This window comes from Hemiscyllium ocellatum, chromosome 25, assembly GCF_020745735.1.
Source record: "Hemiscyllium ocellatum isolate sHemOce1 chromosome 25, sHemOce1.pat.X.cur, whole genome shotgun sequence".
NCBI lineage: Eukaryota > Metazoa > Chordata > Chondrichthyes > Orectolobiformes > Hemiscylliidae > Hemiscyllium > Hemiscyllium ocellatum.
In genome coordinates, this window is record NC_083425.1 from 25473126 (window position 1) to 25499613 (window position 26488).

The 26488-nt window shown below is 40.2% G+C and overlaps 1 protein-coding gene across 1 annotated transcript in view; it reads left to right on the plus strand.

Moving 5' to 3' along the window:
- Positions 1 to 26488, plus strand: part of sdk2b (sidekick cell adhesion molecule 2b) — a 469615-nt gene that overhangs the window by 302316 nt on the left and 140811 nt on the right. Inside the window, exons 35-38 of the mRNA XM_060844513.1 lie at positions 458 to 514; positions 3314 to 3415; positions 7184 to 7299; positions 13242 to 13428. Of these exons, the coding sequence (XP_060700496.1) occupies positions 458 to 514; positions 3314 to 3415; positions 7184 to 7299; positions 13242 to 13428 (462 nt within the window). The remainder of the gene's footprint in view (positions 1 to 457; positions 515 to 3313; positions 3416 to 7183; positions 7300 to 13241; positions 13429 to 26488) is intronic.

The following is a 26488-nucleotide window of genomic DNA, read 5'->3' on the forward strand; positions in this document are numbered from 1 at the left end:
ACACATGACTTAAACTGTTACAGACACACAGAGGAAATGGAGCAGCCCAGCAGGCTTCACAGAACACTAATGTATCACTCTCAGGAACCTCACCATGTACACCAACTAATACAGGATTTATACAAAAAAGTAATGGCTGTAGAGTTAGCAGAAAATTGTATTGGTGATGTGTAATATTACCAATATTTAAACAACCATCATGCAGTACACACTGCAACACTCCATGTCTCATTGTATTCATTGGTTTCAGTTTGTTGTCTGTGTTTTTCTAACCTTGTTTTAACTTTGTTTCAATAACCCTAGATTAACTCACTGCCACCAGCACAAGTTTATTAATGTGTTGTTCAGTTATGCCTGCTGCTGGTGCTTAAATGAAAGTAACTTGATTAATGTTTTTGTGTACTAATATTTACTGTTCATTGTAAACTATCTCTTCATGTTATCACACATCCTGTAGCTGTATATAATATTCGGAACCTGAGTGACTCCACACTAGCACAATATGAACTGGACAGTAAGTCAACTTTCTTATTCTTTTCTCTATGTTTGTTTTTTAACCACATTTTCTCTGCACCTTTCCAGAATGCAAAACCCAAATAGGTTTACAGTTCCATGCGTGTTTGCAATCTTCAGGCATCTCACACAATAAGTGTTCTTCAGTTCTGAGTTTAGAGGGACAGATGTCAGAGGGCTATGCTTCAATATAGCCACATGAGCATATTGGATCATATTGATGGTTATACACTGGAGCTGATACCCTTTTCTCTGACCATGTGAGAAATGAGATTTATGCACCCATATTAACAGCTGTAAAAGTGAAAGCCATTGAGAGCAATAGTTACAACATTGGAAAGATGAAAGGCAACACAAAATATCAAGAATAGAGATATGTGCAAAGTGACCAGATTCATTGGAGGCAGATTATTGAAATGGCAAGATGCTAAACTTGATTTTAATTAAAATTTGGAATTAAAAACTAGTCTAATAGCAACCATGTGGTCATTGTCAGTTGTTGTGAAATCTCATGTTTTCAAATGTCCTCTAGGGAAGGAAGTAGCCTACATGCAATTCCTGACCCACAGCAACGTAACTCTTAACTATCCTCTGAAGTGGCCAAGAGAGCCACTCAGTTCAAAGATAACAAGGGATGGACAATAAATGCTGGCCGAGCCAGCAAAGCCTACGTCTCATGAATGAATATAAAACAAAATCCAGCCCTGCCACCACAGGACACTACTCAGACATTAGGATGGTAAAACTCACTCCAGTGTGGTATGGGTACCCTGTGAGGGTCCTCAAATCAATATTGTTATACGTAAGCAGTCAGGATGCTAACAACAATTTATAACTATTGGTCCTTTGGTCTAAAGTACACAAAATGATCAAAATGAATATCTTCCTGTCAATGCAAGAACTTGGAAATAAATATGTCATTTCAACACAAAATATTTTAATGGAGTAAAAGAAATCAATCAAGTAGGTGCCAAAGACAAATGTAAAACTTTTTAAAAATGTAACATTAAATATATAAACATGGAAAATGCAGAAAAATTAGTGCAAGCTAAATAAGCCATCTCCAAAATGAACGAAACAGAAAATCAACACAAAGATAACAAAAAAAAACAGATTCAATGAAACCTTGAGAGAAAAAGGACAGGATGAACTTTGGAAGGAACATAAGTAAATATTGAAATGTATTGCAGACAGACAATTAGGGAGAGATAAAGCAGGAGATAAACACAGTAATAAACTACTTCTTAAACTTACAGTAGTACAGTACAGGAATGGTTTGCAAAGTTATTTTTTAAAGGATTGAAAAGGCATTAATAAATATTAAATATGAAGTAAATGTATTATCAGCATTAATAATGTTTGTTAGTTATTGCGCTATAATGTGTATCAAAGAATATTTCAAAGTACATGTTTGTTAAATAAAAGAAAGATAGTTTTAAATTGATATCATCTACTTCAAATGTGCCAAAGTGTTTTCGGAACATGCAGTTAATTACTTTTTGACATTATAGGCCATTGTGCTCTCACGCGAATTTGATACAACACAGTTGACAAATTGGGTTCACTGTTTCTATAGAACAAACTTTTAAAACATGTATTGGTTGTAACGCAGTTCTGGCCCTGTTAGTTTAAATGGTGCTGCTATTACGCGATTTTCTTAAAACACGGGATTGCACAAGAGTGGAACAATCACATTATAGCAAGACTGATAGTACTTGGTTTGTTGGCAGTCGGAGCCAGTTTATCCACAGTAAGTTGCTACAAATAAGTTGTGCAAATGACTGGGGTGATTTGCTTTTTCTCATGCTGCTGATAAAGGAAGCCACATTGGTCACTGTTAGGCAGAATTCTTTGTTCCTCTCGGAATAAGATCAGGAGACCTTTAACATTTTGTTCAAAGCATAATAGCAGACATCTTGATTTGTGATCTCATCAAAAAAATGAAACTGGAATTTCAGCTTAGATTGTATATCCTTCTGACTTAATAACCAGATTGTGACCAGCTTAAAAAAAAGCCATTTGCTGATAAGTTTAAAAGATCTCAAACACTTGGCACCAAATAATCTAAGATGCTAAAGGAGACTGAGGCAGTAATTTGTGCAGAACTGTTCTAAAGAAAGTAACATTCTCTTCATAGTGTTATGACTACTACAAGATTGAAAGATCATAGAAGTTACAGTGCTTTTATTTTGAGAAAGGAGGATAAATCTAACACAGATTGCATCAATGGTCTGATGTAAATAAAGTTATACTGAGGAATAGATTTGGGGACCATCATCAGCTTCATAATAATTGTGTAGACTTAGTAGAAAAGGCCTTGCTGAGACACCAAACCTTCTCAACTTCAACTTTACCATGATATAATTTATTTTGGTTTCTGAAGATTTTATTTTTGTTTTACAAACTCCCACAGGAAATAGCTGTCATTTGGCTTAAATCATGAAAATCCTTAATAGAAATGGGGCCTTGGTAAGGCCTAGATCAGATTGCAAAAATGAAATGTAAAGTATTATGAGAGGCATAGGATTAGATTGATGAGGGTTTGGTAGAGGGCAGGTGAGATTTAAAGGAGGTGGGGGAGATAGGAGCTGAGTGAAGTCCCCTACAGTCAATGCAGATACCTAGATTTAGAAAAAAATGTCAGCCAATATCCATCACTTACATATTTAGTTCACAGTGGATAGCTTTTAGCTAGGAAGATTGTGAAGTAGAATTTTTGATTAGAATAATGAAGCATTGAAAATGTACTTGACCTCTCATTTATGTCAGTTATAATGACTTTTTGTCTGAATCTGCATAGATCTGAGCAAGCATAGGCGATATGAAATCCGAATGAGCGTCTACAATGCAGTGGGGGAGGGACCTACCAGCCCACCTCAAGAAGTATTCGTAGGCGAAGCAGGTAAGCCCACTCACATTAATGAGGGGGTGAGGGATGGGGGATGACGTGGAGGAAATTTTAGCAGCAGAAAAGTTTATTTTAGAAACCCCGTAGTTAGTTCTGCATCAACCTCTGTGTGTATTTGGTTTTAAGCTTCATTTGGCTGAAATAGTTGCCAGAAAAATTGCAATGTTGCAATCTTTTGACTCCTAATAAATAGACGTCACAATTTGTAAATCTCTCTGCAGATTTTCTAATTAGTGGCAAAACTTCCTTGCATAAAGACTAAATGCATTTGAAAGTACAGCACAGACTGACCATTGACTAGATTTTACATACAACTACTCACTCTCAACTCCTTACTGGACATGAAATCAAAAAATGTTGGAGATCACAGCGGGTCAGGCAGCATCCATAGAGAGAAAGCAAGCTAGTATTTTGAGTCTAGATGACTCTTCATCAGAACTAAAGTGAAGTGTGGAAGCGGCAGAGGAGAGTGATGGTGAATGGAGATTGTTCTTGCATCTGGTTGAGGAAGGAGCTGAGAGCTCTTAGTCCATCCTGGTGGGGAATGGAGGGATTGGACATCCATGGTGAACAGGAGGCTGTTAGGGCCAGGGAACTGGAAATTGTCAATATGGTAGAGGCCTCAGAGGAACCACATATATATGTAAGCAGGGTTTGAACAAGTGGAGAGAAGATGGAGTCAAAGTTGGAGGAAATGAGCTTGGTGGGCTACTTACATCCTTCCTCCACTGGCAATACAACACACTCCCCCACCAACACCCCCGTCCCCCACCCCCCACTACTGGCTAGGGGCACCTGCATGGGTCTCGCTCATACCTTTTTATGGGATAAGTGGAAGAATCCTTGTTCCAGTCCTACACTGGCTCCCTCCCACAACTCTTTTTTTCTGTACATCCATGACTGTAATGCTTCATGCTCCCACCTGGACCTTGAAAAATGTGTTCATTTTGCTTCCTATTTCCACCCCTCTGTTACTTTCATATCATCCATTTCCAACACTTCCCTGCTTTCCTTGACCTCTTCGGAGAATAAACTATCCACTGCCATGCACTACAAAGCCACCAACTCCCATAGGTACCTTGTCACAGCTCATCACACCCCACACTCTACAAAGACTCTATCCCATTCTCCCAGTTCCTTCGCTTACGTTGTGTCTGTTCGGATGATGCCACCTTCCAAAATGGCGCTGCTGACATGGCTTGTTTCTTCCATAACCGTGGTTTCGCACCCACTGTGATTGACAGGGCCCTCAACCACATCCAGCCTATCACTCATGATTCCGCCCTTGCCCTGTCCCATCACTCACAACAGCATGATTGGGTTCCCCTTGTTCTCACTTTTCACCCCATCATCCTCCGCATTCAAAGAATCATTCTCTGCCATTTCAAACAACTCCAACAGAACACCACCACCAAATACATCTTTCCCTCATTGTCCTGTCTGCATTTTGCAGGGATCATTCGCTCCAGGATACACTTGTCCATTCCTGCACCACCAACACCACCACCACCTCTTCCCATGGCACCTTCCCATGTAACTGCAGAAGGTGCACTACCTGCCCATTCACCTCCTCCCTGCGCACCATCCAAGAGCCTGAACAGCTTTTGCAGGTGAGGCAGCATTTCACCTGTACCTCCTCCAATCTTGTGTCTTGTATTTGCTGCACACAATGTGGCCCACTCTACACTGGAGAAATCAAAAGCATACTGGGTACCACTTTGCAGAACACTTCTGGTCCACGCACAAGCATGGCCCTGTACCTGTTAATTTTAACACAGAGTCCTGCTCGCATGCTGACTTGCCTGTCCTTGGCATGCTACAATGCTCCAGCAAGCCACAATACAAACTGAAGGAGCAACACCTCATCTTCAAACTAGACAGTTTACAACCTTCTGGGCTCAGTATTGAGTTCAACACCTTCAAACTGTGAACCCATTCTTTCCCTTTCTTTTAGCTTTGCTTGTTACATTCTCTATCACCCTCTCTCCCCTTCCCCCCCCACTCCAATGGTATTGTCTGTTCTTTCTTGTCTGGCAATTAAACACACCATTGTTCTGTCCTTCTCACATTCCGATCACTTTTCTGAACTATCAATTTCCTTTCTGCCCCTATATTCGACTCAAACACCCCACTCCCACTATTGCATAAATGCTGCCCCCTCCACACTTCACTTCAGCTCTGATGAAGAATCATCTAGACTCAGAACGTCAGCTTGCTTTCTGTCCATGGATGCTTCCTGACCCACTGTGATCTCCAGCAGTTTTTTTGTTTCAGTTCAGATTCCAGCATCTGCAGTAATTTGCTCCTTAGTTTACATGTTTTTTAGGGGGGAGTGAATATTGTATTGTTCTAGGTGGTCAACCCACTGCCTTCCTGCCCACCCCCTAACCTGCTTCCCATAACATAGCAGGTGGTCACTGCCAAAATTGGCATCCTGCCCTCTGTCTTATTCATTTACTGCCAGTTGAGGTTGTTAACAAGCTAATTAACAAGGATTATACAAATTTTAAATACATTTGCTGTTGTATTTCATGAACAAATACTAATCTTCAGCTAAGTGACGAAGCAGGTGACCAAGTCTATGTGAAGTTCCCCTTGAAATTATCCTCTCCCCTATTCCCTCTCTCTTCGTGAAGAGCCCTAGTTTAATTAAACATACTCCCCCAATAACTTCCCTGATGTTGAGAGCTCACAAGTTGCAAGAGTTAACCCATGGCTTAGCCAAGTGATTGATGACAAGAGCAAAATATGTTTGCTTGATATAGTTGGTTTATTTTTTTTCTAACATAAGCAATTATGTGGACAGATGTTAAACAGAGGTTTAGATTCTTGTAGCATGTTTACTATGGCAAGTTGTACTCAGCTACCTCACATTTTAAAGTCTATCCAAGCAGGTTAAAAAGATATTTGAAATTGGCAACGTAACTGAATATATACTGCAGAAGTAAGTTTCAATAGGGTTGTTGGGGGTGCAGAATAGAAACAAAATATCTGTCAGAGTTATGAAGAGCAAACCAAATGAGCTGAAATAGTAGCACAAGAGGAAAAATGACTGAATGATTTATAATTTTGATGTTAAGGAACAAGTTGGTTAGTTGGTCTTAATATAGGAGAAGACATGGAGACCAGAGTCTAAAATGAGTTGTTATTTAGTCTGTACTTATCTCAAAAGTCTAACAAAGAAATAATTAGAAATTTCAAGGCTACACTTGACAAAAGCATGAATGAGGAACTCAGCAGTCGGGGATGTCTGATAGAGAATGAGTTATGTTTTGGACAGAAGGTGGCAATTCCTGATAGACCAAATCTACATTTGGAAGATAAATTTTGGTTTAACAATGCGCACTGTCAGTTTGAACATGACTTTGCATCTAGGCACAGAATTGGTTACAATACAGAGTTTCTGATAGGTATTAAAATAGACAGCGTCAGCTTTATCAGTGTTGAGCTACAATTTTGGACAAATAATTAGTTACAGTCATGGGACCTAGGGTGGTGATGGAGAAGTAGAGCTAAGTATAATTAGGGCAGAAAAAATTAGTTCACTTTTTCTAAGGGTGCAACAGATATGACGGACCATATTATTGTCCGGTTCTGTGAGTCTAAGTCAAACTAAGGGGGAGAGGTAATATTAAAACTTAACAGTTTTGTCAAATGTAGAAAGTTGTGATATTTTAAATGGTGCCCATTCATACTTTATATGTATATGAGCACAGCATTTTTATTGTTGTACTTAATACTTCCACAATTTTTGAAATTTAGTTCCCACTGCACCAGCTCAAAATGTGCAGGTGCAAAGCTCAACAGCAACACAGCTGGACCTGACCTGGGACCCTCCTCCACCTGAAGCACAGAATGGGGACATACAAGGATATAAGGTATAGTCAATGTGTGCAATACCTTGAAAAGAGAAAGAAGTTCAAATAATTGCATACGGACAAGAGTATACATGGAGCCTTGTATACTTGGTCTGCTACAAAGCTTTGAGTGGAAGCTAAATGGGCTGTGCAAAGAGGCTTGTATAGGATACTGAAAAATACATTTCATTACCATAACACAGGATACAACCTGTTAGATTACACGCAGAGCTGCAAGGAAACATTGAATTTGCATTGAATCTATTACATCTTAAAAGTGTTGCCAAGAGTTTTACAGTCAATGGATTATTTTTGAATACATAGATTATTGTAGTATAATGAGAATGGATATGATAATGAAATGCCGATGAGCTAAAACAGTAACATCAGCAGTCACCTTCAACAGACTATTTAAAAAAATTTTTTGCTGCAAACGTTTCGTTCCCTGGCTAGGGAACATCATCAGTGCTATTGGAGCCTCCTGTGAAGCACTGCTTTGATGTTTCTTCCAGTATTTATAGTGGTTTGTTCTTGCCGCTTCCGGGTGTCAGTTTCAGCTGTAGTAGTTTGTATGTGGGATCCAGGTCGATGTGTCTGTTGATGGATGTTCTTGCCGTTTCCGGGTGTCAGTTTCAGCTGTAGTGGTTTGTATATTGGGTCCAGGTCCATGTGTCTGTTAATGGAGTTAGTGGATGAATGCCATGCCTCTAGGAATTCCCTGGCTGTTCTCTGTCTGGCTTGTCCTATGATGGTAGTGTTTTCCCAGTCAAATTCATGTTCCTGGTTGTCTGAGTGTACACTATAAATACCGGAAGAAACATCAAAGCAGCGCTTCACAGGAGGCTCCAATAGCACTGATGATGTTCCCTAGCCAGAGAATGAAACGTTTGCAGCAAAAACTTCCAGCTCGGCGAACAGAACCACAACAACGGACACCCGAGCTACAAATCTTCAACCAGACTTTATTTAAAAAAACGATGAGATCATAGAATCCCTACAGTGTGGAAGCAGGCCATTTGGCTCATCGAGTCTGCACTGACTCTCTGAAGAGCGTCCCACCCAGACCCAACACTGTCCATCTTACCCTGCATTCCCCATGGCTAATCCACCTAGCCTGCAAACCCTGGACACTATAGGATAATGTTAGCATAGCTAATCCACCTAACGTGCACATGTTTGGACTGTGAGAGGAAACCCACGTAGACTGAGGGAGACTCCACAAACTGTGCAAATTCCAGCAAGCCAGTGACCCAAGGCTAGAATCAAACCCAGGTCCCTGGCACTCTGAAGCAGCCGTGCTGACCACTAAGCCACCATGCTGACCCAAGTGGGCAGTGTACTTAGAGGCAACAATACTATGTACAGTAGTCAAATAAAAGAGTTTGCAGAATTGCCTAGAGCCAGACAGCAGTCATTCATAGACAAGGGAAAACCATTACAGGCCACATATTTCCAAGAAGAAACAAGAATGGCGACCTCTCTAATGTCCAGAATGTGACCCCAAGCCACAATCTTCCAGGAAACATAACCAATTATTGCTCCGGATGCTCCGGATGCTCTGCAAAACTGAACAGAATAGCCTGGATTGACTCATTTGTTTTATGCTTTGTTCCTGGGATGTGAGCATCACTGGTAAGGCCACCATTTGTTTTTTATTCTTAATTATCCTTGATATGGTGGTAGCTGAATTATCTTGTTAAACATCTGCAGTCTGGTGCTGTTGACCCATAATGCTGTTAAGAAGGGAAATCTGCCTCACAATTTCCACAGATGAATACAAATCTGTTCTACACCGATTCTCATGCCATGACCTACTAAATTGTGAAAGTGCACTGATATTTTTCTCTCCTTAATCTAAGAACAGTAAGGAAAATTGTAGTGCTTCTGTTATTAACCCTGCTAAGATATAACAAATTCAGTACAGGTTGGTTATTTACTCATATTTTGGTTTTACGAGCTGTCCCTCAGTGACAATGTCCAAAAGCACAATGTTGTTTTTACATGTATGCTGACACCCAACTCTGCCTCACTGGTTTATGTTGCCATGAAGCTCGTGGCCCTGGCCTCTACTCTGCCCATTGTAGAGATGGGGCTGTCCTTGTCCTGGCTGTTAGCTTGTGGTCTATCTGTGAGTCTCTACTTTCTGACTTGGCAAACTCTTCTCTGTACACAGTTTTATATATTACTGTTCCCTGTATGTAAATCTCGCACTTCAGCAGATTGTCCCTTCCTTTCTTCACATTTTCTTTCACTTGATTGCTGAAGTCTTTGTTACCTCATGATGTAAAGAAGCATCTCATTTCATACCTGTTCATTTAATACTACACTCACTGCACCTTTTGTCCCTCACTGTGTCTCACACCTGCACACACACACCATGGGTGCTGGAGAAAAAATAAGCACTACTGCAGTTAGGCGGTAGTGTGGGGAATAAAAAATTAAAAAAGAAAAAAAAAAGAAAAATATAAAAAACCTACACTCACCAGCACCATGCTTGACTCCTCCACTGTTACCAATCAGACTGCTTATCCAACATCTAGTACTGGATGAGCAGAAGTGTTTTCAAGTTATTTAGTGGGAAGACTGAAACTATGTTTATGATTGCCACTTCAAACTCCACTCCCTGAATACCAACTTCACCCCTCTTTGTGTTGTCACATTTGACTCCAGATAAACTTCTGACCTCACATTCATGCCATCACTAGAACCATCTATTCCATTTCTGTAACATCACTTGCTCCTCTCTCCTGCCCATCTACTGCTAACCTATCATCCAGTGTTCACTGACTTGGGTTGACTCCAGGCAAGCAATAATTTGTTTTATAATTCTCCTCCTTGTTTTCAAATCCCTCCATGATCTAGCTGTTCCCAGCTTTGTTTCTGCAATATCTGCATTCCTCCAATTCTGACCTTTATTTCCAGCGTGTCTTCAATTGCCTAGGCCCAAATCACTCTACTTCCTTCCTTTAAAACATTTATTAAAATTTGTCTCTTTCAACAGTTTTTGGTCATCTGACCTAATATCTCCTCTATCTAGCTTGGTGTTATATTTTGTTTCTTTTAATTCTCCCAGAGGTGTCTGAGAATGGTTTGTTCTGTTAAAGGTGCTTTATAAATTTTGAACTTGGTGTCATTAAATCTGGTACATCAGAGGCTTTGATGGCTCAACTATAACTGAGTGAATCATCAATAGCCTAAGCCTAGACCGTAGGTATATATAAAATATTTAGGCAAAGTTGGTAAGAGTTTTGGAACTGAACATGAAAAAATCAGAAAACTTGTAATTTCTTCTCTTTTTTTCAAAAATAGCAGAACATAATCTTTATCTTAAATAACAACCACAGTCCTTCATAGTTACTGGAGAAGGAATACATAAGTGGTTAATCAATCCAGGATTGAAAAGATAGCTCGTGAGATGGTTGAAGACACTGGTTCTTTTACAAGGGTCATGACCAGGACTGATTGAATTATGTAAGGATGATGTGTTCATGAAAGTGCTGTATTGATGTGTTTTCCTTTGGTTTATTACAATGTGTTTGCAGCATTCTATTTAACAGATTACATTCAGATTCTTTGACCTGAATTTTCATGTATGTGAGAGGGACATGTATGTGGGCGGCACGGTGGCACAGTGGTTAGCACTGCTGCCTCACAGCGCCTGTAGACCCGGGTTCAATTCCCGACTCAGGCGACTGACTGTGTGGAGTTTGCACGTTCTCCCCGTGTCTGCGTGGGTTTCCTCCGGGTGCTCCGGTTTCCTCCCACAGTCCAAAGATGTGCGGGTCAGGTGAATTGGCCAAGCTAAATTGCCCGTAGTGTTAGGTAAGGGGTAAATGTAGGGGTATGGGTGGGTTGCGCTTCGGCGGGTCGGTGTGGACTTGTTGGGCCGAAGGGCCTGTTTCCACACTGTAAGTCTAAGTCTAAGTCTAAGTCTAAGACATAATCACTGATTCTGGTCCTTTGGTTCATTCTTTTGAGTTGAATGACCTCCCTCTATGCTTAAATTTTGTAGGATCTCAAGTATGTCGTGTCCTTTTAATTTGAACAAACATATGAAAAACATAGATAGTATGGTATATGAATACAAGAACAGATGCCCTAGAATACTGTTCAAAATATGCCAGAAAATATATGTTTTGACAAGATGCACTATGCAAAGTCCAAATATACCAGTCTGCTGCTGAGGTTCATTTGGTATTTCCTTTGAAGCTACCAGCTATGAGTCCTCTGCTATTCACTGATCAATTAACAGGCAGAATGACTAACCTTTTCTTTTAAGTTGTTCTTACTTGAGCGTGACATATGAATTTGTGTGTGACAGTCAATACTTGATGTGTAACAGATACATTTCTATTATCAATCTAAAATATAAAAATTGGAATCACTATGAAATTAAATAAATGTGTATATATAATTATCCCACTTCTCCCTCAACCCAACTACTGCTGAAATTCTCACACATGTCTATGTTAATTTATTTCTTGATAGAGTTCAAATATGTGTCCATTAAATCACTGCAAATCAATTTTGTACATCCTTTTCTTGAGATTTAACAAACACCAAAACAATTGCATTTCTGTGCTGAGTGTTGAGCTTTATCCATTTATGGTACATTATAAATTGAGAAGTTTCATTCTGAAATTGCATCATGTGATATGTGAATTGGGAATGTACTAGCTTTAATCTTTCCCCATTGTCAACAATGGACCATGCAACTTTATACCCAACTTTGAAAGTAGTATAATATTTTAAAGTCCTTAATTCAAAATGCCTATCAATAATTTGAGATAATTTTATCTAATGCATCTGGGTCATCAACAATCATCTGGAAAAACATTCTTCCTTCTTCACAATTAATTATTCCTTATTTGTCTTCAATATGTCAGTGAGAAGTCTAATCTGTGTATTCGTAATCCTTTGTGGAAAAAAGCCTGATATTGAAGAATTATCTTTCATCAAAGGGATGCTGCTTTATCCTATTGCAATGTTACATTTGAGAGACAAGGCCATGAAGCAGTTTTCCAGAATTTACTTTTAACATAGCATTTGCTACCTTATAGACAGCTGTCAGACCGTTCCTTGATCACATCCTTTCAAGATTGAGAAATACAAGATGCTCAAATCTTTCTTCATAAGACATCCAGCACAAGAGGTCATCCTTGTGGCTCTTTTCTGCATCCCCTAAAAGGGTTGGACGTCTGTCTTGAAACTTGGACACAATACTTTAGGTGTTCTCATTGCATCTTCTGCAACATACCTTGTTAATTTGGCTAACTAGCTTATTACCCAATTTTCAACCAGAGTTAACTGAGATGTTGAGTGCTAAATCTTTTGTAAACATTCCTACCTTCTGACCTTAACATTGTCATGATTATTTTGGCTTCTATGATATTGAGAATTCCTGACCTCAGCTTCATGTCAATTTATCTTGGATGTTGTCACCCTCTCTATAAGAGATATATATTGCAGCTATATTATATATATATATATATATATCCAGCAGCACACTAGGTCAGCATAAAACTCAGTGAGATCATGATTTTATTATTAATTGGCTAATATCAATTTGGCAATATTCATTATTAATATGCACAATTGTTGTGATCAACTGAGGTGACAGGAAGAAACTGATGTCACTGATTAATTCCAACAAATTTTATTTTCTACAGTCACAATGTTATAATATCTTCTGGATTGCGGATTTTGAAAAAATGTTTTTAGTTAACTCACTCTATGAGAAATCATTACAGTTGATCATTTTAATTGTATTTGCCTACTTTTAAAAAAGGCAAGAAAACGGGAGTCCAAGTTGCAAGGCGGGTCATCTTCTGAAGTTTCTTTCCTGTTGCAGATATGTTACATGAAGAGTTATGTTTAAATATGTTTTTTCACATGAATAGTTTCGGATAAAGTTGTGAGGCACAAGTTTTTCAAAGTGTTCAAAGGTATGGCTTTCCTTTTAGATTTACTATTGGGAATTCCAGCGACAAAATGAGACAGAAAAACTGAAGACCCTTTTCCTCCCTGAAACCAATGTGAAGCTGAAGAATCTAACAGGATACACTACCTACCTGATCAGTGTGAGTGCATTTAATGCTGCTGGCGATGGTCCTCGAAGTATACCTATCAGGAGCCGGACACAACAGGCAGGTGAGAGTAACAAAATAATTAATAATAATACAGCTACTGGATAAGCCAGTTATAAACAGACAAAATAGTTTAATTTTGAAGAGCTAATGTTTCTACAAGCCTTCTCTTCAGGTCACCATTTTGTGGATGGTGGTAATTGATGATGGTCTCAGATTGCCTATAGTGTCATGCTTCAATTTTAGGAAGTTCTTAAGGGTTTACATTTGGAAAAGTGAGTGAATAGGTGTGACGGGTGAGGTAGCTGGGGTGACAAAGGGTGAAGAGGCGGATGGTGAGGAGGCAAGGGGAGGGTGATGCAAAAGGTGATATTCTGATGCAAAGATGTAGATGAATGATAGTGGAGGGAGATATAAGGTATTTACGATATCAGGGATTGGTCAAGAGTTCATCAGGGTATCAGTTATTAGAATGACAGTTCTGGAGCTACCTAGAAGTTAGCTTACTCCTGTCTACCATTTCCTGACTAACTATTCAGATAAATACATTGGAATTATCCAAAGTCTCTGATTCTAACTGAAATTTGGAGACATTTGCAGAGGGTCCCACGGAGCAGAATAAATGCTCATTGGAAGTTTAAATGCCCATTAGGAATTCCCAGGCAATTCCCACAGAGGTCAGCAGGTGAGGACTTCCATAGAGAGCTGATATATGTCAGTGGTCGTATCTCTGACAATATGAAAACTTGAAAATTTGGGCCTTTGTTTCCCCTCCCAGTAGACGCCAGACCAGCTGAGAATTTTCAGCATTTGTTTTTATTTCACATTTCTAGTATGTCCAACATTTTTGTGGTAGTTTCTAGAAATTTCGGTAATAAAGAAACCTCAGTAAAGCACATTTGTAAACATGTGCAGGACTAACATTTGGGTTCACAGATACCTTTACACAAAATGAACATTGTTACCATTAAATAATTTTTTTGAAATTTCACACAGTGGATTAGATTACTTACAGTGTGGAAACAGGCCCTTCGGCCCAACAAATCCACACCGACCCGCCAAAGCGCAACCCACCCATACCTCTACATTTACCCCTTACCTAACGCTACAGGCAATTTAGCATGGCCAATTCACCTGACCCGCACATCTTTGGATTGTGGGAGGAAACCGGAGCACCTGGAGGAGACCCACGCAGACACGAGGAGAATGTGCAAATTCCACACAGTCAGTCGCCTGAGTCGGGAATTGAACCCGGGTCTCAGGCGCTGTGAGACAGCAGTGCTAACCACTGTGCCACCGTGCTGCCCACTGCCACCATGCCGCCCACGATGTAGGTACATTAATTAGAGTAGAAAGTTGGAATTGTAATTTACCTAGTTAAATACCACATTTGAACAAGACTATTTAAGTATTTTAATATTGATCATCAAATCATGTGTCTCTTTAAAGCAATATTCCCATTAGTTATATTCTTTCTAATACTGCTCTCTGAAATGACTTGCAATTTGTGCTTAATTTACTGATAGAAATGGTGTGAAATCATAGATGTCCTGTTTAGATTTTGTCCTTCAGCTTGTTTGCATTGAAGCACAGTGTATGAATTTTATGGATATCATTCCCCGAAAGTAAGATATACTTGAAAACTGTGACTGTTCTCCTTGTGTTGAGCAGAGTGTTTTATACCAAGAAGACCTGGAATGAAATTGCTGGCATGCCTTACATTAACTGACATCTGCTAATTCAAGGAGAGTAAATATCAGCTGCTGCTCAATAATCCTTAATGCTAAATCTGCATTTATGGTTTGATTAGGCTTGATTAGTGAAGGTTTGATTAGGCTTGGCTGCTATAACCCCATCTGAGATGTCCAGTTCACCAGCACTTGCCCAGGATAAGACATGAAACAAGGACACCCATGTGACTCATTGAAAAGCTGCCAGCACCTGTAGTATGGTTCCCAAATTAGCACTTTTGAAAGGACTAGAAGTATAACTATAAATGATTCTGAGTCAATGCATTTAAATTTCAAAATTTGTTTTACTTATAAACAGGATCTCAGCTGCAAAAGTATTTGCAAAAATACTAACAATGGAAATCTGTTAGCAACTTTAGTTTCAAATTATACAGAATTTAATAATTTAAAAGTGCAAACATGTTTTAAAAGAAGTGATAACTGTTGGAATCTGAAATAAGCTTCGGATTTAATCTTGATACTGTTTAGTTTGAATTCCAGGAATGAGTGACATTTTCATGAAAACCCGATCTGTATTCAAGGTAAATGAGCTAGACTTAGCTGTGTACTTTCAGAGGCTAGCTTGTGATTCTGGATTCTTGGGATGTGAACCAAAATAGTTTTAGTTCATGATTAGTTCTAAGATAGAATTTAAAGTTACATCACTGATGAGCAATGGAATAATATGTCATCTGGCAAGGTACTAAAGTAATGCAGGATTGGCTGAGTGGGGAGATAGTAGCATCATGGTAATGTTACTGCCGAGGTGACAGCACACCTGATATTATTTTTAAGTCAATTATTAAACTTGCAATTTAAAGCTAATCTTAAGCAAAAGCTACCACCGACTGTTGTAAAATCTGGTTCACTAATGCCCTTTGGAGTGGGATATCTGGAGTCTGGCCTGTATATGACTTCAGATCCACAGCAATGTGGTTGACTCTGAATAGCCCTCGAAAATAACCTTGAAATCCATTCTGTTCAAAGGTATTTACATATGGCAACAATGCTACTCATATCCCATGAAAGAATAATCTTATAAAATGTTGCTTCAGGGAGTTAGAGTCATTTTTCAAAACTTTCTACCCAAACAGCAGCTACCTCAAATAATTGACAAGGAAATGCACAACTTTTACAAATATGTTTCTCATAGCCACTTCACTGCAGTACTGATGGAGTCCTGTATTGTCAAAGATTCTGTCTTTGAAACAAGAATTTAAATTGAGGTCCCACCTTCCCTCTTTGGTGGATGTAAAGGTCCAATATCACTATTGAGAGAAAAACAGTAAGTTTGCCTTGCTGTATGAGTAATATTTATTTCCCAAAAAAGCTTATTAAATACAGATCATCCAGCGTTTATCACTTGCTGCTTGTGGGAACTTGCTGAATACAATTGGCTGCAGGCTTTTCTGCATTACTGCAATGATTACACTTCAAAACTATTTTGTTGGTTGAGAAGTGCTTTAGGATGTTGAGACACTGAAAAATGCCAGATGCACGCAAGTCTTTTTCCACTTCTATTTTGAAATAAATCTTCCAGAATTAAAAGATGGGGTAAACAATGCACAGATTAAATACTGTACTGTAACTCTGGAACATTTGAAAAAAACATATCATTTGACTCCCCCATCTTCAACAGCTCAATTTAGTTGATGATTTCACTATCTTTATTGGCTGAAGATATATGAAAAGTGGAATAGAACATAGAAAAGTACAGCACAGAACAGGCCCTTTGGCCCATGATGTGCTGACGTTTAATCCGAATATAAAATATATTAACAACCTACGCACCCCTCAACTCATGCTATCCATGTGCATGTCCAGCAGTCGCTTAAATGTCCCCAATGACTGTTACCGCCACCACCGCTGGTAACACATTCCATGCATTCACAACTGTCTATATAAAAAACCTACCTCTGACGTCTCCTTTATACCTTCCTCCTAATATCTTCAAACTATGACTCCTCGTACCAGTCAATCCTGCCCTGGGGAAAAGTATCTGGCTATTGACTCTATCTATTCCTCTCATTATTTTGTACACCTCGATCAGGTCTCCTCTCTTCCTCCTTCTCTCCAGAGAGAAAAGTCCGAGCCTATTCAACCTTCTTTGCACCCTCTCCAAAGCCTCTGTATATTGCCTATAGTGGGGCGACCAGAACTGGACACAATATTCCAAGTGTGGCCTCACCAGGGACTTATAGAGTTGCAGCAAAACCTCACAGCTCTTAAACTCTATCCCCCTGTTAATGAAAGCAAAAACACCATATGCTTTCTTAACAACTCTATCCACTTTGAGGGACCTATGCACTTGCACACCCAGATCCCTCTGTACCTCCACACTGCCAAGAATCCTGTCTTTAATTCTATATTCAGCATTCGCGTTTGACCTTCCAAAATGCATCACTTCGCATTTATCCAGGTTGAACTCCATCTGCCATTTATCAGCCCAGCTCTGCATTCTGTCTATGTCACGCTGCAGCCTGTCGTAGCCCTCTATACTATCGACGACACCTCCAACCTTTGTGTTATTTGCAAATTTACTAACCCACCCCTCAACCTCCTCATCCAAGTCATTTATAAAAACTACAAACAGCAGATGCCCAAGTACAGAGCCCTGCAGGACCCCACTCAACACTGTCCTCCAGGCAGAATACTTTCCATCTACACTCACTCTCTGCCTTCTGTCAGCCAGTCAATTCTGAATCCAGACACTGGATTAGTGGTGCTGGAAGAGCTCAGCAGTTCAAGGAGCAGTAAAATCAACGTTTCAGGCAAAAGCTCTCCAGACAGCCAAATCTCCCTGTATCCCATACTTCCTGACTTTATGAATTAGCCTATCATGGGGAACCCTATCAGATGGGGAACCCTATCAGAACCCTAACAAGAAGATGGAGTACTGGGCTAATAGTCGGATTCTTGGTAGTGTGGGTGAGCAGAGGGATATTGGTGTCCATGTACACAGATCCCGAAAAATTGCCACCCAGATAAATAGTGCTGTGAAGAAGGCATATGGCGTACTGGCTTTTATTGGTAGAGGAATTGAGTTCTGGAGTCCTGAGGTCATGTTGCAGTTGTATAAGACTCTGGTGCGGCCGCATCTGGAGTATTGTGTGCAGTTTTGGTCGCCATACTATAGGAAGGATGTGGAGGCACTGGAACGGGTGCAAAGGAGGTTTACCAGGATGTTGCCTGGTATGGTAGGAAGATCGTATGAGGAAAGGCTGAGGCACTTGGGGCTGTTTTCATTGGAGAAAAGAAGGTTTAGTGGTGACTTGATAGAGGTGTAAAAGATGATTAGGGGTTTAGATAGGGTTGACAATGAGAACCTTTTTCCATGTATGGAGTCAGATCTTACGAGGAGGCATAGCTTTAAATTAAGGGGTGGTAGGTATAGGACAGATTTTAGGGGTAGATTCTTTACTCAGCGAGTCGTGAGTTCATGGAAAGCCCTGCCAGTAACAGTGGTGGACTCTCCCTCTTTATGGACATTTAGACGGGCATTGGATAGGCCTATGGAGGATAGTGGGCTAGTGTAGGTTAGGCGGGCTTGGATCGGTGCAACATCGAGGGCCGAAGGGCCTGTACTGCACTGTATTTTTCTATGTTCTATGTTCTATGCCTTGCTGAAGTCCACATACACTACATCCACTGCTCGATCGTCGTCGACCTAACTTGACACTTCCTCAAAGAACTCACTAAAATTTGTGAGGCATGACCTGCCCCTCACAAAGCCATGCTGACTGCCTTTAATCACATTATGCTTTGCCAAATAGACATAAATCCTCTCTCTCAGAATTCTTTCCAACACTTTGCTGACCACAGATGTAAGACTGACTGGTCTGTAACTGCCAGGGATTTCCCTACTACCCATCTTGAAAAGAGGAACAACATTCGCCTCCTTCCCATCTTCCAGTACGACTCCTGTGGAGAGTGAGACAGCAAATATCCTCGCCAGCGGCTTAGCAACCTCCTTTCTCACTTCCCGGAGCAGCCTAGGATAAATCTGGTCTGACCCTGGGGACTTGTCAGTCTTAATGTTTTCCAAAATTTCTAGCACATCAACTTCATCAATCTTGATCTGGTCAAGACTGTATCCCAGCTTCTGTAAGTTTTCATTTATAACAAGTTCCCTTTCCTTGGTGAAAACCGAAGCAAAAAACTCATTTAGGGCTTCCCCTATCTACTCAGACTCCACGCAGAAGTTCCCTTCGCTATCCCTGATCGGCCCTACCTTCCCCCTGATCATTTTCTTATTCCTCACGTATGAGTAAAATGCCTTTGGGTTCTCCCTAATCCTTCTTGCCAAGCCTTTCTCATGCCCCCTCTTGGCTCTCCTCAGTCCATTTCTGAGCTCCTTTCCAGCAAGACTGTAATCCTCTGAAGCTGTGCTAGATCCTTGCTTCCTCCACCTTACATAAGCTGCCTCCTTCCTTTTGACGAGAACTTCCTCTGTTCTCGTCATCCAAGGTTCCTTAATCTTACCTCTTCTTACTTGCCTCAGAGGAACAGATTTGTGCATCACTCGCAACAACTGCTCCTTATATAGTCTCCACATGTCTGCTGTGCCCTTTCTGTGGAACAACTGCTCCCAGTCTATATTGCCCAACTCCTGTCTGATAGCATCATAATTTTCTTTTTCCCAATTGAATATCTTCCCTCAGTAATTGCTCCTTTCACTTTCCAAAGCTATGCTAAATGTGAGGCAGTTGTGATCACTGTTACCGAAGTGCTCTCCCACCGCAAGATCTGACACCTGTCCTGGCTCATTGCCGAGCACCAAATCCAAAATGGCCTCTCCCCTTGTCAGTCTGCCTCCTGAACACACCTGACAAAATTGGCTCCATCCAAACCATCTACACTTAGGAGGCTCCAGTCGCTATTGGGAAAGTTGAAATCACCCATAACAACAACCCTGCTTCTTTTGCATTTTTCCAGAATCTACCCGCCTATGAGATCATCGATCTCTCTACTGCTATTAGGTGGTCTGTAGAAAACCTCCAATGCGGTGGCTGTTCCCTTGCTGTTCCTAACTTCCATCCATACTTACTCAGTAGACAAACCTTCCTCAACAACCTTGGTTTCTGTAGCTGTGATGCATTCTCTGATTAGCAATGCTACATCCCCTCCTCTTTTTCCACCCTCCCTGTTCTTTTTAAACGGTCTAAACCCCAAAACATCAAGCAACTATTGCTGCCCCAGTGAAACCCCTGTCTCCATTATGGCCACAACATCGTAGTCCCAAGTACTGATCCATGCTCTAAGTTGGTCACTCATATTTCGCACACTCCTTGCATTAAAGCAGACACACTTTAACCGATTGCTTTGTTTCATCGCGGGAGAAGCCTTCATTTTAGATTCAATATATCCTGTCACTGGCACGTTTGCAACTGACCCCCTCTCAGACATGTGGCTCTGATTCCCACCCCCCCTGCTAAATTAGTTTAAACTCTCCCGAATCACACAAGCGAATCTCCCACCCAGGACATTTGTACCCCTCCAGTTCAGGTGCAACCCGTCCTTCATGTACAGGTCCCACCTTCCCCAGAAGGCATCCCAATGGTCTAGGTATCTGAAGCCCTCCCTCCTGCACCAGCTTGCAGCCACGTGTTAAGCTGCATTCGTTGACTGTTCCTCATTTCACTATCTCGTGGCACTGGTAGCAAACCTGAAATCATTATTCTATTGGTCTTGCTCTTCAGCTTCCAAACTAACTGTCTGTAGTCACTTTTCAGATCCTCAATCCCTTTCCTGGCTATATCATTGGTGCTAATATGTACCACAATTTCTGACTGCTCCCCCTCCCCCTTCAGAATTTTGTAAACCCGATTGGCGACCTCCCGGACCCTGGCACCAGGGAGGCAGCATACCTTCCGGAATCCCATTCCTGACCACAAAATCTCCTGTCAATCCGTCTAACTATTGAGCCCCCTACCACTAGCGCTTTTCTATTTTCCCCCCTTCCCTTCTGAGCCACAGTGCCAGGCTCAGAAACTCGGAAACTGTGACAACTGTGGCTTACCCCTGGTAGGCCGTCCCCACCAGCATTATCCAAAATAGTATACTTATTGCTGAGGGGAACGGCCACAGGGGATCCCTGCTCTGACCGTCGGTTCCTTTCTTCCCTCTGACAGTAACCCAGCTATCCTTATCCTCTGTCTGGGGAGCGACCACCTCTCTGTACATCCTCTCACTTTCCCCCTCAACCTCCCAGATGATTCATAGTTCATCCAGCTACAGCTCCTGTTCCCTAACTTGGTTTTCGAGGAGCTGGAGTTGGGTGTACTTCCCGCAGATGTAGTCGGCAAAGACATGTGAAGTGTCTCTCACCTGCCACATTCTGCAGGAGGAACATGCAACTGCCCTAACAGCCATAACCCGTTACTCTGATAGCCCGCACAGAACTAAACAAAGGAAGAGAAGGAAAAACAAAGAAACCTGAAAACTTACCTAGAACTGAAAACAGAATCAAATCTGCTGGTCCTCAGGGGTTTCTCAGTTTTGGAAAGATTCAAAGTGTGTCTCTCTCATCATAATGTGATGTTTCAAACATGCAACACTTTTGTTCTTTGTGACCTTTGTTTTCTTACTATGGGTCAGCCCCCTGCTGGCATCACAGTCTTGAAAAGTTACCCATCTGTTAGCAACAGAATGCAGAAAGCAAAGGTGGCCATACGCTGACTTTGAGGTAGTACTAACTTTCTTATTTAACAAGAAGGTGCAGAAGTCAAGACTGAAATGCAATCATCAAATTTGTTGTTAAATTTGCTGCTGCTGTTCACAATCTGAAATCACTTTGAAGTAATCCAGGTTGCAGGGGAAGTAATGGTGACTATGTGATGATATATACAGCTGACAGCATTCAATTACTTGGAAGGACAGTGAGATCAGTTCTGAATATTGAAGTCCTGATGTTACCATTCTCTTTATTAATGAACCTCTAGACCAGTAAAGCTTGAATTATCACTGCAGGTTTATCAGAATATTTTCCAGTTAAACCAAGTAAAATCTTTCAAATCCTTCTAATTGTCATATCCTGGAATCATATTCTAAACTCAGCAGAGGTGATTGGTGCATCTTGGCGCAAGGTGCCACCTTGTTTATACGATGATGAGGCTAAGTGAATTCAGGGACACTGTGCTGGGTCTCCCATTAATCAGCTTTTTCTTATTACCAGTCTTATCCGGCATCCTACATGAGCCTGTAAGAAGCAAGGATGTAGCAACACATATATGCATGATCAAATCTTTAGGCAGTAAATAATGAGATTGATTTGCATATGACAAATGATCTGTTGGTCATTCGATGATAGCAATTGAGCAGCTTCAGCCATTTTCAGGGTGAGTTCTAATAACATTCTGTCACTCATTCTTTCTCATACTTTGGGAGCACCTGTTTCAAAGCCTCTGTCAAGATGGTAGAGCCCACTTGTCTGTGAAAATGGAGTTTAAGTACTGCACCAATCCGTTGTTCACCAGTGGATACATTTGTATATTTTTCGTTGTTCATTGGCCTCAATTGACCGAATAAATGTGCTAGTCTCTGTCTTATCCTGGGTCTATATTAGGTTATAGCTAGCAATATCTAATTCTTAACATCTTTGATTCCCCGGTTCACACATTACAAGACCATCAAGGAATACCCAAAATACTTCAAGACTCTGTGTAACCACTTTCTAGCTTATTTCCAAGGATTTTGCAGAAGTCTCCCTGATATTACAATAAAATTTAAGCTCTGCCTTTTATTATTACCTTATTTAGAGTGAATATTATTGTGTATTTCCCAATGTTGAAAATATAGATACTATCTAAAGTGGAACTAAACAAGAATTCCTATCAAATTCAAACCAATGAAAGCAACATGGTGTGGCATGGTGGCTCAGTGGTTAGCGCAGCTATCTCACAGTGCTAGGGACCGGGTTCGAATCCAGCCTCAGGCCACTGATTGTCATGTTTTCCCTGTATCTGCATGGGTTTCCTCTGGGTGCTCCAGTTTTCTCCCACAAGCTAAAGATCTGCAGGTAAGGGTGAGTTGGCTGTGCTAAATTGCTCATAATGTTTAGGCATGTGAAGGTTAGGTGCATTAGTCAGGGTAAATGTAGAGTAATAAGGTAGGGGAATGGATCTGGGTGGGCTACCCTTCGGAGTGTGGGTGTGGACTTGTTGGGCCAAATGGCCTGTTTCTAACTGTAAGAATTCTAAAACAAACATAATGAATTCTGGCCAAGTGTATACCCAACTTTTGTACGTCTAAATTGTATTCAATATCTTATTTTAAATAAGACTACATGAAATCTCAAAAAATAATGAAAACACTCAGGAGTTATTTTAATGCTGCAAAAATTTGAAGTCAACAGCCTCCACAGAATCTCTGTCACAGTTATTGAGGATTCTTCTTGGGAAGATAAGGAAGTCAAATATTCTGATCAACATCTAACATCAGTCTTAAATCAGTCATAGCTATTTGTTTGCCATCTTGTGTTGAACTGAAAATGTGTTGCTGGTTAAAGCGCAGCAGGTCAGGCAGCATCCACGGAACAGGAAATTCGACGCTTCGGGCATAAGCCCTTCACCAGGAATGGCTTGTGTTAAACTCCCAAGTTACATCAGTTTCAGACATGGCAATTAGCTTGTGGAATGAATGTTGCACTTTGATCATTTTATTGTGTACTTCCTCAACAAGCTGTTGATCCTTACAGTCTGAACTCTCTTCAGTGTAGGTAGCATTGGAAAACATTTCTGCCAAACCAGTATGGTCACAGGTTCCCATCATGTTGAATGTGTGAAACAAATTTCTTACACCAATATAGCTAATCACAAGGGGAAATAATGGTGAAGTGGTAACATTGCTGGACTAGTCATCGAGAACTTCAGACTAATGTTCTTGGGACACTCATGGGTTTGAAACCCATAATGGCAGATGGTGAAATTTAAATTCTATAACAATCTGAGATAAAAAAAAACAACCCCACCTTAATGATGACCATGTAACATTGTCATGATTGTTGTAAAGGCCTAGTTCGGGAAGAAAGTCTGCTACCCTTAATCAGTTTGGCCTACATATGACTCAAAACCCACGGCATTGTGGTTGATGTTTAACTGCTTTCTGGTCAGTTCAGGATAAGTAAATGTTGGCCTAACCAGGGACACCTGTATACCATGTATGAGTTTTTAAAAAACGGATTCTTCTTTGTCTTTGGAATTTCCCATGGATGAGGAAGACTTTTGAAATCTTCCAGTGGTTCCTTAACTAGTTATTCATTGACCTTAATTAGTTTAACTCTTGCCATTTGAAAAAGATTGAAATGAAGACAAGCATTCCTGCTGTAAAGTGAGTGTGAACTTCAGCATGTGAATGGGTTTGCTGCCGGCATCTTCTTCAATTGTCAGGATATACGTGGTTTGCTTTATCACGTATGGTGGATGAAAATCACTTAATAGTCCAACTAAAAGAGGTTCCTATGTTGAACGAGAGGTAGTTGCATGGTAGAAGCAAGTTACAGGTTACATTGGTACAATAGATATTGTTACAGAGATGATGAGGGGGATCTAAATGTTACATCTGACTCCTCCAAGATCCTAAGTTATTCCTCCAACAAATCGTTAAATTAGGTGGTGCTGAAGGCACTGCTCAGTACTAACACATTCTGATTCTTATACCCTTATAAAACGAAGATCATCATCCATCTTAAATTTAAACTCCACCTTATTGATAATGCCAGGAATCCCTTCATGACTACTAAGTTTAATCGGGAGGTTGTTTTCTTACTGGAAACAAATCTGTAGTTTGTAAAGCTGTTACTGGTGCAGCTGGGAGTACCTGAATGTCAAATTCTACCGAATAAGTGAATAATATTCAACACATGATTGTTTTCATAACCCATGAAATGCCCGCTTCTTCATTGGAACGAAAACAGAAACCACTTTGACATCCGATAACTAAACAAAAACCAGGGATCACTCCTAGGTTTTTTTCTGGGCTATATGGTCAAAATAGGCTGTCACAGCAGCCAGTTTCTTAAATTACAAATCCCTAATATGAAAAATTATAGCTGACATCGCTGTCTTTTTAAGGCTACTTACAAAAGCCACAGAACAGAACTACTATTAACTGTCTTTTTATGGGCTCCCTATTAGCAAGGAAATAAAAATAAGATTTATCAGAAACTATGGCACAGCAGGGAAGCTGACATAAAAGGCCTTTATGCAGAAAAATTGACAGTGCAGTTTTAGCAATCATAGTTTTTACATGAATGTAGTTTGTTTCTTCTATCCTTCAAATATTCTCATAAACAATCCTCATTGTACATATATTGCCAAACCCACTAAGAAGAAGGATACAAAAACACATAATGCCAGAGAATCTGAAATTGGTTTCTACAAACAATGCACAATTACTTTTTGCAATGATCTTCATCATTGTTATAATTAGCTGGAGAACTGATGGGTGGACGTCAAGTCTTGCCTTATTAGGAAAGAAGAAATGCAGGTGTCCACCCACCCTGGCTGCTTCAAAACAGTAGCTATTTCCTGTTAAATAATCATTAAATTGATTATTTGGCTACAAAGTGACATTGGAAGCTTGAATTATTTCTAACATCAACGTATCCCTATATTTCCAACATTATTAAATATGTTTTGATTACAAAAAGCTCCTAGCATGGAAATAATCTGCATTTTATTGGATAAAATGACTGAAATTGCACATTGGAGACAGAGCATGGCTTATATGGTTTAGGTACTGCTGATCCTTTAAAGATAAAAGTGTTTTCGATATTATTTGGAACAAAACAAATCCACATAGTATTTAATGTTGAACTTACTGGGGCAAAGTCTTAGACAATTTCTCAAAACAAATGTTCTTTGTCTATTAATGCTCATAAACATCTAGTCTCTTCAAGAACTCAAGAAACTGATAAGTGCTCACAGGCCCAAATGATGAAAGGATTCCTTCTCGGTTGAAACAGATTAGCAAAACAGCAGAGCAATAGGCTAAAACATCTTTTAAAAATAAGGAAAGAATGTGTAAGGATTCTATTTGCATTTCAAACTACTTCACAATCACTGTTCTAGGTGGAGAAATAAAGCAGCCAGTTTATACAAAGCAAGATACCAGAAATATCAAAGTAAAATTAACCTATTTTAGTTATATCAGTTGAGGAATAAATGATAGCTATGACCCTGGGAAAGCTTAACTGCTGTTCTTTGATAGTTCCCATAGGACCTGGTGGAAAGACCTGACTAGGCTAAAAAAGCCTTGGTTAAACATTTCATTTGAAAGACAGCACTTTCATCAGTACAGTGATTGCTAAGTACTGCTCTGGAGTGTCAGCCTGGAATATACATGAGGAAGAAAGGTTGACAGGTGAAAGTAAAACAGAGTTAAAGAAGATATTGC